This window comes from Paroedura picta, chromosome 14, assembly GCF_049243985.1.
Source record: "Paroedura picta isolate Pp20150507F chromosome 14, Ppicta_v3.0, whole genome shotgun sequence".
Taxonomy (NCBI): domain Eukaryota; kingdom Metazoa; phylum Chordata; class Lepidosauria; order Squamata; family Gekkonidae; genus Paroedura; species Paroedura picta.
In genome coordinates this window covers 23578245-23596570 of record NC_135382.1, presented here as the reverse complement: position 1 = coordinate 23596570, position 18326 = coordinate 23578245, and the positions used below count along the sequence as shown (strand labels likewise).

General features: G+C 44.1%; 1 protein-coding gene across 2 annotated transcripts; it reads left to right on the top strand.

Annotated features, from left to right (window-relative positions):
• Positions 1-3142: 3142 nt before the first annotated feature.
• Positions 3143-11901, top strand: HERPUD1 (homocysteine inducible ER protein with ubiquitin like domain 1). Of its 2 annotated transcripts, none has more exons than XM_077309988.1 (8): positions 3143-3369; positions 6295-6372; positions 6590-6664; positions 6823-6950; positions 7611-7730; positions 8275-8619; positions 9483-9579; positions 10262-11901. In XM_077309988.1, exons 1-8 carry the CDS (start codon positions 3220-3222, stop codon positions 10418-10420), a joined length of 1152 nt encoding a protein of 383 aa, XP_077166103.1. In that variant the 5' UTR covers positions 3143-3219; the 3' UTR covers positions 10421-11901. The 2 variants fall into 2 exon arrangements, with proteins under 2 accessions (XP_077166103.1, XP_077166102.1); XM_077309987.1 differs by having other exon boundaries at positions 3144-3369; positions 10259-11901.
• Positions 11902-18326: the final 6425 nt, after the last annotated feature.

Genomic DNA, 18326 nt, shown 5'->3' with positions numbered 1-18326 from the left:
TGATGAAAAGGCCATCTCTCTGGAGATGAGCTAATTTGAAAAAGGATTTTAAATATGAATTGTGGGAGTTTTTCTTCTTTTGCATTAAAGGTAGAAGTATCAAGATGTGTGTCTTATGGGGATTGAGAGTTTAAATAGACAAGGATTGAGTATTTGATTGAGTTAGGGGGAGAAATCCTCATGTCTAGCTCTTTTACATAACTGAGTAGGGGGAGAAATCTTTCTTTCCAGCACTTAAGATAAGGAAGAAAGGACTGGGGCTGGTCCATTTTACATAACTGAGTCTGGGAGAGCAATCCTCCTGTCCAGCATTTAAGATTAAGGAAGAAAGGTCAGATTATCATGGGAGGTACTTCTCATGTCCTTGAGGGAAAATGCCTCTTGGTTGACTCCTACCCTGATGTGGCTTTTGCAGGATTAATGCAGGAGTTAGTTCATATTCCTTGCATGCTCTCAAGAGTGACTCACTGTCATCTTGGTATAGTGAGACCATAGAAGCAGATTTAGTAAAATTGCTTAATAAGTTTTAATATCAGGAGGCTTGAGCAAGGTTTTCTAGAGGCCCAAGGAGATGTCACAGTTTGTCTGGATTCCATGTGTGTGATAGTAAACAAAGGAAATCTATTGCAGATGAGGCCCTGTAGCCCTCAAGTTGAAAATTTGCAGGTTAGGAAGGTGCAAATGTATAGAGGAGTACTCTGAGAAGAGGCTGTTCCCAGGACATTGCTCAGACTGCAATCTTTACAATACCATCTTGGGAGAGAAGTAACTGTGCCTAGTTGGCTGAGTTACTACAATTGCCCTGAGAATTCAGGCATTCCAATGGTGAAGTTACTTGATAGACCAATGAGAATGTGTAAGCTATAGTGTAACAAGAAAAGGAATATTGTTTAATTGTTGTGTCAGCTTTGCTGAAATTGAAGATCTGTGTATTTGGATCTTCCTGCTTATTTATTTGTTATATTTATATAACAGCCTTTCCTGAGACTCAGGGTGGTTTACATTAAACTTAGCAGAATAGGAAACAGTATTTGCAAATATATATCTTTTTACTTTTGCTTCATCATCTGGGACTCTTGTCTGATTCTTTGGATTTTTCATTTTAATTGGTTCTCACATCCAGAACCAGGCTTATCAACAGCAGTTTGATCCAGACTCCATTTTTCATGGCTAGGCCTATGCTAAGATGTGCATATGTACAGAGATCAAAATGGAGGTCCCCTGTGACCCACAGTATCACAACAAACAGGGCACAGAGGCCAAGGCCTTCTCTCAATGTTGCCTCTTAGTACTGGTATTCAGAGGTTTTCCTGTCTCTGAATTTTGAAGTTTCTTTTAGACACCTTTGGTAAAAAAAGAACTTCCCTTTGTTCATCCAGAAATCTGTTGCCCATGAACTTCATTGGGTTCTTCCAAGTTCTGTATTTTGGTAAGAGGGAGAATTCTCTAGATTCACTTTGGATGTCCCATGCATAATTTTATGAATCTCTAGGCTTTACCCTATTTAGAGATCCTGTAGTCTAATCTCGATGAAATTGCTGGGTTTCAATTGCAGCAACTCTGCACAGGATTGCAATGTGATTCACGTAGATTCTGAGGTGCTATGATCTGTCCTGTTAAAATGTAATTTTTCCCAAATGGAAGGTCTTGCAGCCCTAAACACATGCATTTGCTTATGTTCTTTATCTTTCCCCCATTCTACAATCCCAGCCCAACTGCACTCCTAGAAATATTTTTGTTAGGGTCAAACATTACCATACCTTACAATGAATTTCGTAATCTGCATGCTAATGATCTGAAAAGGTTTCATCATGCTTGTAATCCACCCTGATTCCCAGAGAGAAAGGCAGACAATAAATACTAATAAGCGTGATGTGATTTCATTACCACCAGTAATTAAGGCATTTCTCCATCTCAAAGGAACTGTGTTAATTCCCAACCTTACTCCAATGGCACAACCAGCAGCTTGGTAAAGCTGTTTCTGGTCTGAAAAAGAACCAGAGGAGGAGGGGAAGTTTAAATCCCTTCTGCCCTCACAAACAGCTTTTTTTTTTTAAGGGATGGAGCTGACAGCTTGGTGCAGTGTTTCAGAGCTGCAGCCTCTAATCTGGCAAACTGGTTTGATTCCCCAATCGTCCTCCATGTACAGCCAGCTGGGTGATCTTGGGCTCATCATAGCCCTGATAGTGCTGTTCTCACTGAACATTTCTGTCACTCAGCCTCACTCACCTCACAGCGTGTCTGTTGTGAGGAGATGAAGGTAAGGTGATTGGAAGCTGCTTTGAGTCTCCTTCACGTAGGAAAAGCATGGCATAAAACCCAACACTGCTGTGTCTTTGTTCCTGGAGCTTGTTCTGTTTCAAACACACGTGCATTTCATGAGCCCTTCCAAAGCAAACATTATTAACAATGCTCTGCAAGACAAACTGAAAGGCACATTCAGTTAGGGGTATGGTTGACAGAATGGGGACCCATATATTTATTTTTTATTGTATTGCATTTATATACCGGGGTATATACCAGTGGGGTTACACTGAAACATTCATCATACACTGCAATGTAGTAAACCTCATGATTTGAACGTGTAACATTGTAACAGTAGCAACTTGTATCAAAGGGAACAACTTGTAGTCCATCCCATCCGATTTCTTGCTTCTGGAGGGAAGCGGTGAACGGAAGTCCACTCAGGAAGGACTCCTTCCCTGCCCAAGATCAATAGAGTCAAGCCCATGTTCTATGTAATTTTTTTTGCAACGTTCCATGCAAACCGCCCAGAGCCGTAGGGAAGGGCGGCATAAAAATCCAAATAAATAAATTTAAAAACAAACAAACAAAATAAATGGGTGCAGGAAAGTGACGCGGCCCCCTTTTCCAAAGGGTGCCCCCTGGCTTGACCCCTGGCTCCAGATCCCAGCGTCCCAGGCTGCACCCCTCGCTCAGCTGTTCCTCCTCGCCCCGCGGGAGCGTGACAGCTCCTTAGCCCCGCCCCAGGAGAGCGAGGCATGCGGATCCCGATAGGCCCACGAGAGCACACGGGAGCCTCACGCCGGCCAATCAGCCGAAGCCACAGCGACGCCTCGCGGCGGAAGAGAGGCGGGACCAGGCGTCGGCGAGCCTATAAAAGGAGCCGTCGGCTGAGGCGCGGCTGTTGCGAGTCTCGGTCCCTGAGGGGAGGTTCGGACGCGAGCGAGAGGGGTGCGAAGGGCTTCGGGGGTCGCGATGGAGGCCGCCGGCCGGGAGCAAGGCGACGTCACGCTCATCGTCAAGAGCCCCGCGCAGCGGCACCCGGATCTGCTCCTGCCCGCTCGGCGATCCTGGAGAGTGCGGCGCCTCAAGGCGGAGCTCCGGCGCCTCCACCCGGACGGGCCGGTGAGCCTCTCTTTCTGGGGGCTGAGCTGATTGGACGGGGGGGCGGGCGGTGGCTCTCCCGAGGGTCGGGCACTACGACCGCCCGGCGCCCCGTGGTAGAGCGTCCCGCTTCAGGCGCAGTCTACTTTGGGTTATCACGGGAGGGGGGGGAGCGCCGCAGTTGGGCGGGTGTGTTTGGCTGCCTCCGTGTTTCGGTTGGGCGTTGCGATGCTGAAGTTTGGCCCTCTCGGGGCGCCGTCCTCTCCTCTCGGCCCCCCCCCTTTCCAGGAAGGAATCGTGGCAAGTGTGGGGGCGGAGCCTACAGGCCGCGGGGTTGGGGATTGGACACGGAGGGGGCCGCCCTGGGGGCGGAGCCTGAGGGGGGCCCCGCTTGTCTTTCCTGCCAGCTGAACTGGGGTGGGAGATGGAGGCCGCCCACTAGGCGCATTGACTGAGCCAGGGCTTCGGCGCTTGCTTTGCTTCCAGGAACAGGACCAATTTAGAGGCCAAGGACACCTTTAAGACAAACAAAAGTTTTATTCAAGGTATATGAGCTTCCACATGAAAGCCCATACCTTAAATTACTTTTGTTGGTTTTAAGGGTGTCCCGGGACTAGAAATTGGTTCTGCTGCTTCAGATTGACGCAACTATCCACTTGAATCTTTGTTTTTGAATGTTGTAGTCTTGTCTTCCTTTGTTCTCTGCCCAGAAAAAGGGTTTTCTGTAAACAATAAGATTGTATTAATTTAGAAAAGGAAAGGGGGGTGTAATCTGCCATTTCTTCCCCGAAGATTAGGTTGCTGGTCACAATGCCTTCTGTATAAGGTTGCCAATTTGGTTTGAAGTCCTCCTTGGGAGTTCAGTTGGTGCCAGCTTTGCTCCTCACGACTCCTTAATGGGTTGCTGTTCATGTTTTGCAATTTTGCAGCACCTGTGCCTCATGTGAGAGGTGAGGGAACGTTTGTGTCACTGAGCAGTGACTCAGAGTCTGGATAGCCTCCAAGCGCCAGCTGTCCGGTTCTTAGAGGTTAAGCTGTTTTGGACAGTTTGTGTCCAAACAGAGTGATGCAATAGTGTGTTGGCTTTTTTTGTTTTGTGTTGTAGATCTTTGTATATGGGTGGTGGAAAGTGCTGTCAAGTCACAGCTCAATTAACTGGGGGATGCTGGGTTTTCAAGGCAAAAAATGATCAGAGGTGGTTTGCTGTTGCTCACCTGTGTAGCAGTCTTGGATTTTCTTGGTGGTCTCCCATCCGAATACTAAATAGAGCCAGCCTGGCTTAGTTTCCAAGACCTGATGCAATCAGACTAGTTGGGGTCACCCAGGTGAGGGCCTAGATTGGCAGATAGTGCTCTGTGGTTATCTTCTAAGCTGGGTTTGATTCTCCACTCCTCCACATGCAGCCAGCTGGGTGACCTTGGGCTCACCATGGCACTGATAAAACTGTTCTGACCAAGCAGTAATATCAGGGCTCTCTCAGCCTCACCTACCTCGCAGGGTGTCTGTTGTGGGGAGAGGAAAGGGAATGCGATTGTAAGTCGCTTTGAGACTCCTAGTAGAGCAAAGTGGCATGTAAGCACCAACTACTACTTCTTTCTCCCTAGGTCTGCTCTAAAAAGGGCAATTTCTTAAGAAATGATGCCTAGATATACATTTATGTGTCATAGGTTTTTGTAATAAGCTTTAAAACATATATAGGGCTGGATAGAAATCCCACAAGCAGGCATTGGATTGCATGAATGTTCTGTGGAGAAAGTCCAGCAGCAGTTGGAAATGAGATAGTTGAATGTTTTGTGCAAGAGTTGAGCGGTATTTGGGTATCTTCTGCAAGGGAAGAGAAATGGAAAGTTTTGGCAAACCCTTTAGTAATCAAAGGTAATATAATGTCTATATCCTGTTTTCCCAGTCTGTCGCAATTTAAAGATTGCTTTGTGAAGCTGTTAAAATTAATGTAACTGTTTGAGACCAGAACGGAGTTACTAAGAGGGTAGCCATGTTGGTCTGAAGCAGCAGAACCAGTTTCTAGTCCCATGGTACCTTTAGGGCCAACAAAGTTTTATTCAAGGTATGAGCTTTCGTGTGCACGCATATTTTCTCAGATACAGTATGATGGTTGGTAGGTAGGTAGTAGTTTATTAATATGGTCAATCACCAACAATATATAAGTGTGTGTGTGTATATGTACATACACACACAATTAATCACCAAATACAAAACAGACTTTGCTGACATAAATTAGTGCAAAATGCTATTAAAACTGCCAAATTTGATTAGCTAAAACTTTCCTTTTCCTGTTTTGCTATATCACTTGAAACTGACTTAATCCTATCTCCTAGTAAAAACGTCACAAGGTGCCCCTCTGCATGATCCAAATAACTTTCCAAGGGCTTAAAGTGAGACAGTGGGGATTAAAGTATATCCATCTTTGCTTTGGAGAAGGCTCATCTATGATTGGGATTATTGATGTTTACCAGATTAGGGGCTGTGGCCATATTAGTCCATGATTTTAACCTCGAGTAGGGGGCAGGTAATAAAGAAGTTTCCTTCTGGAGGGTACAGTATGATGGCATGGAAATGATTACTTCCATCCCATCATACCTGAAGTAAAACAGCTCCAAAATTTTTGCTAGACAACTGAAACATTATTTGAAACATGTTGCCATCTAGAGGTAGACATGTGACAATATCTTGACTGTCACATCAGAACCTCATTTTAGAAATCCGAATCAAATTATAAATTGTCATTATGCATATCTGCCTATATAAACATCAAGAGTAGATGGAGAAAGTGTAAAACACAAAAGCATCCATTTAATAAGCCATCCAAAAGACACAATTCCTTTTTCTTGAGTAAAGATAATTTCATCTTTAAGAGGAAATATTCAAATGGCCATGTTTAAAATGGAACTTGACCACTATGATTTCTGTCTTTTCTTTTTTTTTCAGCCTGAAGATTCTCAGCGGTTGATTTATTCTGGGAAGCTGTTGCCTGACCATCTATGCTTGCAAGAGGTGCTTGCCAAGGTACATAATGCAATGTAATAATACTGCTTCTAATAAGTAGGCTATCACACTCATAAAATTAAGTAATTATGAGCTGCATTCACATTGCATAGGACAATGCACTGGATTGGCTTGTCTGCACAGGACAATCTAGTTGTGAATGATTGCCTAATTGCCATAATGTGTAGATACAGCTGTAGTCAACATTTTAATCTTATTTGCTGATTTTGTGTTTCAGCATGAGATGGTGCATGCTGTCCACCTGGTGTGCAACTCAAAGAATGTGCCACATGTACAAGAAACTGCTGGAAAGGTATGATATTAACAGATAATTTCTGTTTAGATTTCTAAACTGCCTTTTAAAATAATGTTGGAGGCATTGTCCACTTTAGCAGTTACAGTTCTCCTTCCCACCCTTCTTGTTTGAGAATGGGCAGCCAGGCACAGTCTAAAAAGTATTTTCGTGTTTAGGTTGCTGAGGACAAGAAAGAGTCAGCAGCATGTAACCAAGATCCTCCTGTGCCTCCGGCAACCCATGCTGGGAGTCGAAGGGAGAATTCCAGTAACCAGCCAGTTACAACAGGGGAAGCTGGTAATAGGTATGTATAGTACAGATACAGAAAACCTTGAAAGAGCGCTGCAGTTCTTACACCTGGCCATACGCACATTTTAGCTTCAGGAAGTTTCCTCCCAATGGAACCTTAGCTTGCAGCTCCATTAAATTCCTATTCTTGCAGCATAGAATGTAGTGGATCTAACAGTAAGGTATATAGGGGCTAGGGGCATTCCGGAATACAATGGGTGCTAGATTTGGGTGGTGGTGGTGGAAGAACTCTGCCTATGGCCTCTGCCTCCCCCCAGGACCTGGAAAGGCTGCAGGCAGCTGTTAGGGAACTCACTGCTCGGGGAAGCTGTCATACAGCAGGGATTTGCAGACTCTGAGCCTCAGAGAGAAGTGGAAGGAGGAGCAGGTGGCCAGGGGTGGGAGATGGCAAGCGATTGGCTGGCCGATGGACAGACAGGCAAGCCAGTTGGAGGAGGAGGTACTCGGGGGCGGGACAACTGCCCTGAGTGGGTGTTAAACACTGAGTGGCACTTAAGCCATGAGACACGCTCCTCCAAGCCCTTACCAGAAATATATTATGTTGAACAGATTATTCAGGCTACAGCTTTTCAGAAATCTTTGTATCTCTTTGGGGATGGGGGGTGGTGGTGGCGGAGTAGCAGTACTTAAATATATTTTCTTCTCCTGAAATAAGGCCTCATGTGACACAGCATACCTTTCAAGGTGTGACTCCTGGCTATCATTCGTATACCACGTACCGCATGCTGCAGTTTTGGTTCCAGCAGTTTTATGCAAGGCAGTACTACATGCAATAGTAAGTCTTTGTTTCCTTGGTTTATCCTTATTGGAAATTAACTTGGGTGTTTCCAAGTTTCTTGACAAACTGCTTATACAATGTGGCTCTAAAGCATTTCCCCCTACTTTCCAATTTCTTGGAACTCATTGTAGAGATTAATAAGAAGGTTACATTAGTGTTTGGCCATTTGCTAAACTGAGCTCAGTCCTAGAAGATTGTACAGTGTACTGTAGGACTATCAAGAGTTTACTGAAATGCATTTCAATTCTCCTCTCCTTGCTAACCATGTGAAACAATGTGTATAGTTCCCACAGTCAGGGATTGGTTCTTTACCCCATTCTCTGCTGAGAATGGATTGTAACCTTGTAAATTTCAAGAGATTAATATGGAGTGGCGAAATTGATGCTGAAATTTAAGACATTGTATGGTTTATGTTGAAAGATACAGGCTTCAAAGGAGTTCATCACCACCTGGTGTACTGGCAGTAAAGTTTTAATGTGAAATGAAATCCAGCAAATGTTTGCTTTTCAAAGTAGTGCATTGCTTTTTTTCTTCTACCCAGTATGGCTGCCAGTGCTGCTTCAAATGAATTACCTCCTACACAAAGTACACAGGAAATCCCAGTGGCCCCCGTTGCTGCTCCAGCTCCTCTCCCTGGAGCATTTCCTGCTGGAAATCAGCCTGGAAACCCCAATGCTCCCCCTCCAGTGAACCCTGGAGTTAATCAAAATCTACAAATGAATGCACAGGGAGGTCCTCTGATGGAAGAGGATGAAGAAGGCAACCGGGATTGGCTGGACTGGCTGTATTCGGCGACCCTTTTCTATGTGTTTGTCAACATCGTGTACTTCTACTCCAGCATGAGCAGACTCCTCATGGTGATGGTGGGCACTCTTCTGATGTACCTGTAAGTATAGACAGCAATTCTGTCCGCGTTTCAGGCACTTAGGAGCGTGGATTGATGCCAACAACTTCTAAACTTTAATCAGTCAATAAATCATTAATGGCAAGATCCATAAAAGGATTAACCGTAATTAGAATAAAATGGCATGTTAATGAGGTACTAACATTTCCGAGGTCGGTAAAATGAGTACCCAGCTTGCTTGCTGGGGGGTAAACGGTAATGACTGGGGAAGGCACTGGCAAACCACCCCGTATTGAGTCTGCCATGAAAACGCTAGAGGGCGTCACCCCAAGGGTCAGACATGACTCGGTGCTTGCACAGGGGATACCTTTACCTTTACCTAACATTGGATAAAATGGATAAATGGGGTATCCAGTTCCGTGATGGGGAGAGGGCTTTGCATAGAAATCCAGCAACAGCTGTTGAAATTGCAGCGTCTGTCTTCTAGAACAGGGATAGTCAACCTGTGGTCCTCCAGATGTCTATGGACTATAATTCCCATGAGCCCCTGCCAGCATTTGCTGGCAGGGGCTCATGGGAATTGTAGTCCATGGGCATCTGGGAACCACAGGTTGACTACCCTTGTTCTAGAAGGTAGCACACCTGAGCTTCATCAGGGCAGCCCAATCTTCTGCTGAACCATGGCATGAGATGATGTACCCAGACAACTGCATGAATGGGACTGCATGAATGTTCATACTAGAGATTCTGAGTGAGCGATACTGCTTTTGGGGAGCAGGAAGGGAGGCTTTTTGTAGCATTCTATCCAATACTTGGCTGACTTTCTATAATTCAGAAAATACATAGTAGACGAGAATTTGTTTTAAAGCATAAGACCAATAAATGCAAATACCTGTTCTTCTCAGGCATCAGATTGGATGGTTCCCTTTTAGGCGGAGGCCAGCTCAGAACAATGTTCCCCCACAAGCAGCTGTTAACCAAGACCAAAACAATAACTTGCAGGTAAGGTCCTGACCTGTCATATGTTCAGCCATTACGTCTGCAGAGCTCCTTTTGTCAAATGTTCAAAGCTCAAAGCAACCGATCTTTAAAGCTTCCAGCTAGACTTAAGTCACACAGAGCTTGCCAGAACTTCTTAAGTATGGTTAGGAATTGTAGGGTTGCTTTTTAAATGATCTAGTGCTTGGCATTAAGATCATGTAAATTGCTTGGTGTGACAGAGAAATTCAGGCTATATGGGCATAGTGCTTATATCAACTGTTCCCAACTGCTTGTCGTGGCTGGGAAACGGGGAAAGATTGCTCCAATACTCCTGATGTTGCACAAGAGGAGATTTTTCAGAATTTCTAAAAGAAAGCACTTTATTCTACTCTAATAAAAACCAGCACAACTGACCATTGTCGCGGTGCTGCTTATTGGACTTTTAAGGGCTAGGTAGCACTATAGATTTACAACTTGTGCCCAAGACCATTTGATTAAAAGGGTTTTGGTATGAAATGGATTTCATTTTGTGCCGTTTGCATGAATGTATGTGTCAAATTCATTTAAATCATTGGACACTGATGAATGCTGCAAATGTTTTACTTAAGGTAACAATTCAAAGTGCCCAGTTATGGAGAATAGTCATAATTGATGATATGAAGCATCTTGGGATTATTCTAAATCTTTCTCTCCATATCAGCAGGAGGAAAATGTTGATGGCCAAGATGAAATGGTGGAAGGCCCTGAAGCTGTACCAGAGAGTGAACCAGCAGCACCTTCGTTTGTGAGCACAGCTTGGCTCTTCTTCAAGGCTTTCTTTGTGTCTCTCTTACCAGAGGGTCCCCCAGCTGTGGTCAACTGAATAGCTGCCTGTTACTCAGACGGTAACCTAGCACTGCAGCTGTCGGCTCTGCTGGAGCAAGATGGGGTACCAGCTTGAACGTTCTGGTGGCCAGGTGTCAGATAAAAAGATATCTCTTCTGTATTCAGCAGCTGAAATCTGACATGTATTTGTAGACTCGAAACCATGGTGGCATTCCGGAGGGTCAGTGAATTGTATAATCAGATTTTGGATATAGAGCGTTTCCAGCAATACAGAACTTTCATGTAAGTAAGGCTGCTGCAGTGGGTGGAGATACAAGGAGAATTTGATTCCTGTTGGAATGTGTTTACTCTTTAAATTACACTGAGTGTAGTAACTTTTGCAACCAGTGAATTGCTTGGTATGTATGTATTATAATTTTACAAAGAAGATTTATGCAAAAAAAAAGGCCGTACTTGTTCAGAAGCAGTGGATTGTGCCCCACAACCGACTTCTACTAAGTCTTCCTCCCTTGGAGAAAATCTTTGCATCATAAGACGCCTTTCTGCATCAGAAAACCATCAGAAGACGTCTTGGTTGAAAGGATTCATAGGCTCCAGTTTTACAGAAGGAAATTGTACAGTCCAGTGCAATGAATACTCTTGTGTAAATAGTTTCCTGTGAAGGATACCACTTATCTAACAGAAAGAATTGAGATGGGAGTTTGTTTCTTATCAAGATAATTTTTCCTGCTATTCAGACTGCAGTGAAAAAGTGATACAAGCATTCTTTTCTTGGTATCTGTTACCTTGAGGTCCTGCATTGTATCTGATAAAGGAACTGTCACATTACAGACTCAAGAGCGTCAGAACCGGAGGTTTTGCAATAAGCTTGTGAAAACTGACTGGTGTCCTCATCATAGCGTGGCCTTAATTAATCTGTCTCCGTAAACTATCTTTGAACAGTTTTAGTGAATCCATTTAGTAAGAGGCTTTTAAAACCCTCTTTAAAATATTCTCACTAATAACGACTAGTGCTTTATCCTAAGTAATTAAAATGTGTGCAGTGGTTGCCTGTCTGAATCGGGTACTTAAATGTCATGGGTACACCTTAAAATCCTGAGCTTTTCACTGTACCCTGCTTAAAAGCAGCATATCCAAAGTGCCTTTGGGCTCTGCTTGAAGGAGCTGTCCATAATACATAGGTGTTTGATTCCTTGTTCTTTTGAAGGCATTCTGAACCTGACACTTCTGTGTTGGCCACCTCTCCAGTCTGCACCTCCTTCCAGAACTCCATGAGTTTGCAATGTGAATCTTTCAGATCAGAGATGAAAGTTTGCGTCTACATTAAAGAAACATTTTCTTGTGTGTAGGCAGTCTGACTTTTCAGGTGATGCTGAAATTCAAGTTTTCACTTGCTGCTAGTAAATGGTAAGCTTCAGGTTTTTTCATATATTGTAGATTCCAAACTTCTGTATAGTTGACTACATAACTGCTTGACCTTTTTCTTGTACATTGTCTATTAAACAGAGTTTAATGGCTGATGGTTTTGTTTTATTGTTTATTATTAGTTTTTTTTACCCTGCCACTCTCAGTAAACCAGCTCATGGCAGATAAAAGTTGATAAAATCCCATTAAAATACCAATAAAACATTCCAAAACATTACTTAAGAACATGTGACGGTAAAAATAATCAAAGATAATATCAAGAAGGTCCATATGAAAATATGTAGGAGGAACCTACGGGAAGAAGAATCCCATTGTACAATGAACTTATAATGGAGGAGGAAGAATCACTTTATGAATCAAGGAAGAATGTAAAAAACTGAAGTTCTTGGAAATTTAACAGTAAAAATTAAGCTACTGGTTCTGAAATATAGTGCCTGAGCCTCATTCACAACAGTCTTAATTATATTGCTGACCTTAGAGGTAGAATCAGAACGAAAGCCCGAATGTTGCCAAGTTGCTGCAGCACCTCTGCCCTGTAATCTTCTCTGTTAAGTATGATTGCTCCCCTTTATCAGCTGGCTTCACAATTTACGTATATCATCATCACCAAAGGATTGAATCAATTTTCTAACAGGGATACTAATCCGATGCACCTTGGAGAGATGACATTCTGCTAATTCAAGTATTCTTCAAGTATTTGAAAAACAATATTGGGGACACTCCAGGTGGAATGAGCGTGAAAAGTTGACTTGTGGGACATAACAGTCCCTAAAATGAGCTTCTAACTTTATCAAACAAAACAGTTCTACTCTAGTACAAAAAGGATCACAACTTGGTGGGAACAAGGAAAGCTACCGTCCAAAGTTTGCAATGAATCATCACTGGAATGTTTAGAAGAGGTGAATTACTACATTTTTTGTGGATCTCTGAAAAAACCTGCAACGTATTTCTATTTTGCTGCATAAATAGTCTAGTAAGAGGTCTTCTAAAAGTATCTTCCTCACCAGAGGAGGATCCTTCTGTAGAATCTAAATCAGAAACACTGCATTGTTGATACCAAGTTATTTTTTTTTTCAGAGCCAAGGTCAGACAACCAAAAGTAGACATTTGATCTCTTTGATCTCTATTAAACTTCTTTTGCTTATTTTCGTTAATCTGAGTCAAGGATTAAAATTTTTGCTCTAAAATTTTTAGTTTAGAGTCTTCAGTGTACCAATCCTGTTTAAAATTAGCCAAACATCATTCCATGCTGTCATCCGACACACATTCACTTAAGAGATTTCTCTATTATAAGCAGCAAGAGGTCATTAGACCACTTATTAAGAATAGCTAGCCACTTGGTTTTAAAAACCTCATGCTCCCTCAACAAAATAGGTGACTTCCTAACTACTCCAGTGGGCATTCATGACATTTAAAGGCAAATTAAAAAGTGTTAATTCTGCAAGGACATGTTGTCTGTCAGCATCAGTATAAGCAAAAGTGTTAGGTAATTCAACCATAACCCAAACATACTTTTGTTATTCCTGCATGATGTGTTCATCCTTGAATCTGTCCAAAATCATATGCAGTATCTGCTGAAGGGATCCATGGCAGCTGAATTCATGTGGAAATTGTTTCTGGGGAGCATGAGCTAGAAAACAGCTGTACATACAAAAGCTGCTTTCTTTAATGTGCGGAGTAACGGAGGTCCCTGATCCAGGTTCTTTTTTAGTTCCTTTAAAATCAGCAAAAATACCCCATAAACCGCCTCTGCTTCTGTTGTTTCCCTCAGTCCCTGTTTTACATGCAATCATAAGCAGACATGCACCCTTCTAAACCCATTGACTCCAGTGGTCTTGAAAGGTTAGAACTCTTGCTTAGATTGCATTCAGGAAAAAGCCCTTCGTCTGGTTTTAAAAACACTGCAGGAACAAGTCTTAACCACAAGATGGCAAGCTGAGCCATGGGATGGAGGCAGTGTTGCTGTGCAGTTTTGTGTGTTCTTGACATTCTACCTTCTAAGAACTTGGAAGGGAGAATAGGTGCTTCTTCCCAGCTTGGTGTAGTGGTTTAGAGCGCCAACTTCTAATCTGGTGAGCCAGTGTTGATTTCCTGCTCCTCCTCCACATGCAGCCAGTTGGGTGACCTTGGGCCAGTTACACTCCAGTTAGTGTTGTTCTGTCTCTCTCAGCTTCAGCTACCTCACAGGGTGTCGGTTGTGAGGAGAGGAAGGGAAGGTGCTCGAAAGCCGCTTTGAGGTTCTTTCAGTGGCCACTATCCAACTCCGCAGTCATTACTTTAAGTCTTTGTGAGGTCACTCCATTTATCTCTTTAATTCTTTCCATCCAGCTTATTCTTTGTCTACCTTTTGCTTTCTTCGGTGTTACCAAGTATAATTTTTTTCTTTTTCCTAATCCATCATTTGCACACAGGATGTGACCTTCAGGATGAGCGGCACTACCCGTGCAGTTGGCTTGACAAGGCCCATCCGGACATAAGGAGAGGGGTCATGAAGGTCTTGTAATGAATGAATGACAGTGAGCTCCATAGAGGAAACAGGGATAACAGTGTAATAAATAAAAAAGACTCAAAAGGATAATTATAGGTAGGCAGGGCTATGCGGACAAACCTAAGCTGTTACTTTGGGAGGTGACATTTTATGTTTTAATGAAACAGACCCATTGCCCACGAGTTCGATCTGCTCTCTTGAAATGTTGTTGCCCATTCTGGCCCATGGCACAAGAATGATTTCTTACCTTCCTTGGAGGGACTGCCAGGGATTCTGAGACGGCATCTCTTTGTACTCTTGTGTTGGCAAACGGCCTTCACCCAGATTTGTCTGGCCTCATATGTCCCCTCTGTGGCAAGATACAATACAGCTAAAGAAGAGCCTATTCTGCAGTATTTGGGGGAACTATCTCAGGAAACAGATGCTGGCAATGAAACATTGGCTTGGCTTTTAGGTTAATGCGTCTCACCAAAAATAGCTTACAACTGTCTCTGTACATTGAGGGAAATGAAGCTCTAGGGTTACCCTGGAAAAACAAACTGGATTTCTCATTCCAGTTACGGGTCTACAAGATTGCTCTTCTGTGTGCTTTGTGGACTTCCTTGGACTTGTTGGGACTTATTTTTAGGGATGCCATCCTCCAGGTGGGGTGAAACAATACAATGAGAAAAAGGGGGAGGGGAGGCTACACTAACGCGCTGGAATGAAGTGGGAATGAGTCCCATTGTACCAGAAAAACAAAGCCATAATGCAGTTTAATTACAGTCTTTACTGTTAATTCTAACAAACAAATAGTTTTAAGTGCTGGCTGCTTTTTAGCAGATTATGTCCTAGGATACAGGAACAATATCGACACCAGAGTGGCAGAACAAAAGGCGCAAGATGCCAATGGGTGCCGGCTGCAAACCACGTTTCATTGCTAGATGCTTTGACAAGGCGTCTGCTGATATTAGGTATAAATTGTTCTGGTACATTTTTATCTCAGCGTCTTTTTAAATGAATTACAAACATTTAGCTATGAATAGTAAACAAATCATTTGCAGGCATGGGCATTGTTTAAAATTCCTGCTTGCAATTTTCCCCCTCTACACACACACACACTTTTGCTTTTTAAAAGGATCCAGTAGTAAAAACTATTTGTTTGTTAGAAGTAACAGTACAGACTGCCATTATCCACCAGATGGGACCTGAGGAGCCCTTGGAATTACAGCTCATGTCCAGACTACAGAGATCGGTGTCCCCCTGGAGAACATGGATGATTTGGAGGGTAGACTCTGTAGGATTGTGCCCCACTGAGGTCCCTGTCCTCCCCAGGCCCCATTGCCAAATAGCCAGATTTTCTCAGCCTAGGTGTGGCAGCCCTACCTCATCCCCCTCCTTCTCTGGTATCCAGAGACATTGTATTATTGCCAGGTTTGGGTGGGGGTAAGAACCCGGGGAGGGTGGAGTTGGGGTATGGGAGGGACTTCAATGAGCATCATGCCATGCAGTACACCCTCATGCCATTTTTTTTCCAGGGGAACTGATCGCTCACCAGGAGATCAGTTCTAACTGGGAGTTTTCCAGGCCCTACCTGGAAGCCTAGCAATGCTATGGCCGGCCCAGGTAGGATTGCCCAGGGCTACATGCTACGTAGGTTGTAGAGTGGCATCCTTAGAGCCAGTTTGGTGTAGTGGTTAGGACTGCGGACTTCTAATCTGGCATGCCAGGTTCGATTCTGCGCTCCCCCACATGCAACCAGCTGGGTGGCCTTGGGCTCACCACGGCACTGATAAAACTGTTCTGACTGGGCAGTGATATCAGCGCTCTCCCAGCCTCACCCACCCCACAGGGTGTCTGTTGTGGGGAGAGGAAAGGGAAGGCGACTGTAAGCCGCTTTGAGACTCCTTCAAGTAGAGAAAAGCGGCATATAAGAACCAACTCTTCTTCTTCCTCAATAATCTCAGGGCTCTCTTAGCCTCACCCACCTCACAGGGTGTCTGTTGTGGGGAGAGGAATGGGAAGGCGACTAAGCCGCTTTGAGCCTCCTTAGGTAGGGAAAAGCGGCATATAAGAACCAACTCTTCTTCTTCTTACCTTCCCGCCATATATTCTGGTGTGATTAAGAGATCACCCAGCTGGCTTCTAATCCGGAGACCAGGATTTGATTCCCAACTCCTCCTCCACAGGCAGCCAGCTGGGTGATCTTGGGCTGGTCACAGTCCTGTTGGAGCTGTCTCACAGAGCAGCTGTCAGAGCTCTCTCAGCCTCACCTACCTCACAGGGGTATACCTTGTGGAGGAGAGGAGAGGAAGGGAAGCTGATTGTGAGCTGTTTTGAGACCCCTTCAGATAGTGAACAGCGGGGTATAAAAACCAACTCCTCTTCAAAACATAGCAGACCTTAAATCGATATGGAGTTTAGAGCATGGAAACATCCTTTTGCCTGGCCCTCGCTATCAGCTAAGGCAGGTCTGTTTGTCCTTTAAACCTTGCTCTGACTGCCAGACTCCTTGGAGAACAACAGCTTTGCAATTCCTGCCTCAGGAAGGCCAATGGCCAGCAGTACCCACCGCCTGAAGGGAGGAGGTTATTTCAGGTCCTTCACGGTTTCAACCCAGGAAGTCTAGTTGAGGAGAAAAAAAGTCACTGCAGAAAGCAGTTTATATAGACAGCTGTGCCCAGTACATTAAAGGCTTAAGCAATATTCACCAAGCATGCCTGTCTGGGTGTAAATTATTCTATGCTGCGGTGTTGCCGATTCCTGGTTCCCTCCTGGTTTGAATACAGAGGCTCTATGGGATGGTTGCAGGTAAGAGTGGCCATCTGGACCCACTCCTATCTCCTCTGTGGAACAGGAGGCAGAGCTGAGAGCCACATTCAAAACGGTGCTGGGGGTCTTCCGAAGCACCTGCTGCTCTAAGGAGGTAGATGAAAGTCAGCACAGGCTGTTTGCTTTGGCCAAGGAAGCAAACAGGCACCAGGAACCCCAAGAGCAAGAGCTGTTGGTACAATGCTTGGGATTGCTGCTGTAAGGTAAATCTAGGGTTGCCAACTGCAAGTTAGGAATTCCTGAAGATTTGGAGGCAGAGCCTGGGGAGGGGGCTCAGTGGGGGATGTGTCCACTTTCCTAAACAGCCATTTTCTCATGGGGAAAGATCTCTGAAGTCTGGAAATCAGCTGTAATTCTGCACCAACTGTAGCACTTACTGTATGCTAGTGACCTTAAGCAAGCTCGTGGCAGACACAAATCTCCGATCCTTAAGATCCAAGTCTCCAAATAACCGTGCTGGAACATTGTTAGCTCTGGGTTGGAAAATACCTGGAGACTTGGGAGGTAGAGCTGGGAGTGGATGGGACCTAGGGTGGGGAGGGGACCTCCATGGAGTATAATGCTGTGGAGTCCACCCTCCAAAGCAGCCATGTCTCCAGGTAATGAGCTATAATTCCAGGCGATCCCCATGTCCCACGTAGAAACTGGCATTCCTAATTCAAGATTTATCAGTAGATTGTGAAAGCCCAGGTCATATGATTTTTTTAAAAAGACTCACCAAACCGGGATTCAAGGAACGTTATGGTCAATCTTAAATTCAACAAGAGCTCCAGAGATCCTTGCTGGGCGGATGGCAGAGAGGATCACCAAGGAAGGGTTGTCCTAGGTCATTCACCTCTTTATCTCAGGATGTTGTGGCAGAAAACAATACAAAATGGATTGGATTAACTTTCAGGCTCTCACACCCTGGACACAAAAGACCGGAATGTCCCACCGGAAAGGTCTATCACATGTACAGCCATGCAGCAAGGAAAAGATGGAACTGGAGAATGGGTGAGTAGTCAGGAGGCCAGCGACGGCTTGGAAAAGGTTAGTGCTATTCTTTTCCCAGCATTTGCTTCTGGAATGAAAAGGGTCAGCATTCCATTTAATGGAGGGTTTGAAAATCTTGGAGTTTTTTTTTCCAAACTGGACTTTTTCATAAGTATTATTGTTAGGCCTTCTATGTGGTCTACTTCTGCAAACATGAGATTTTTTTTCAGGTTTGTAGCAAAATCAA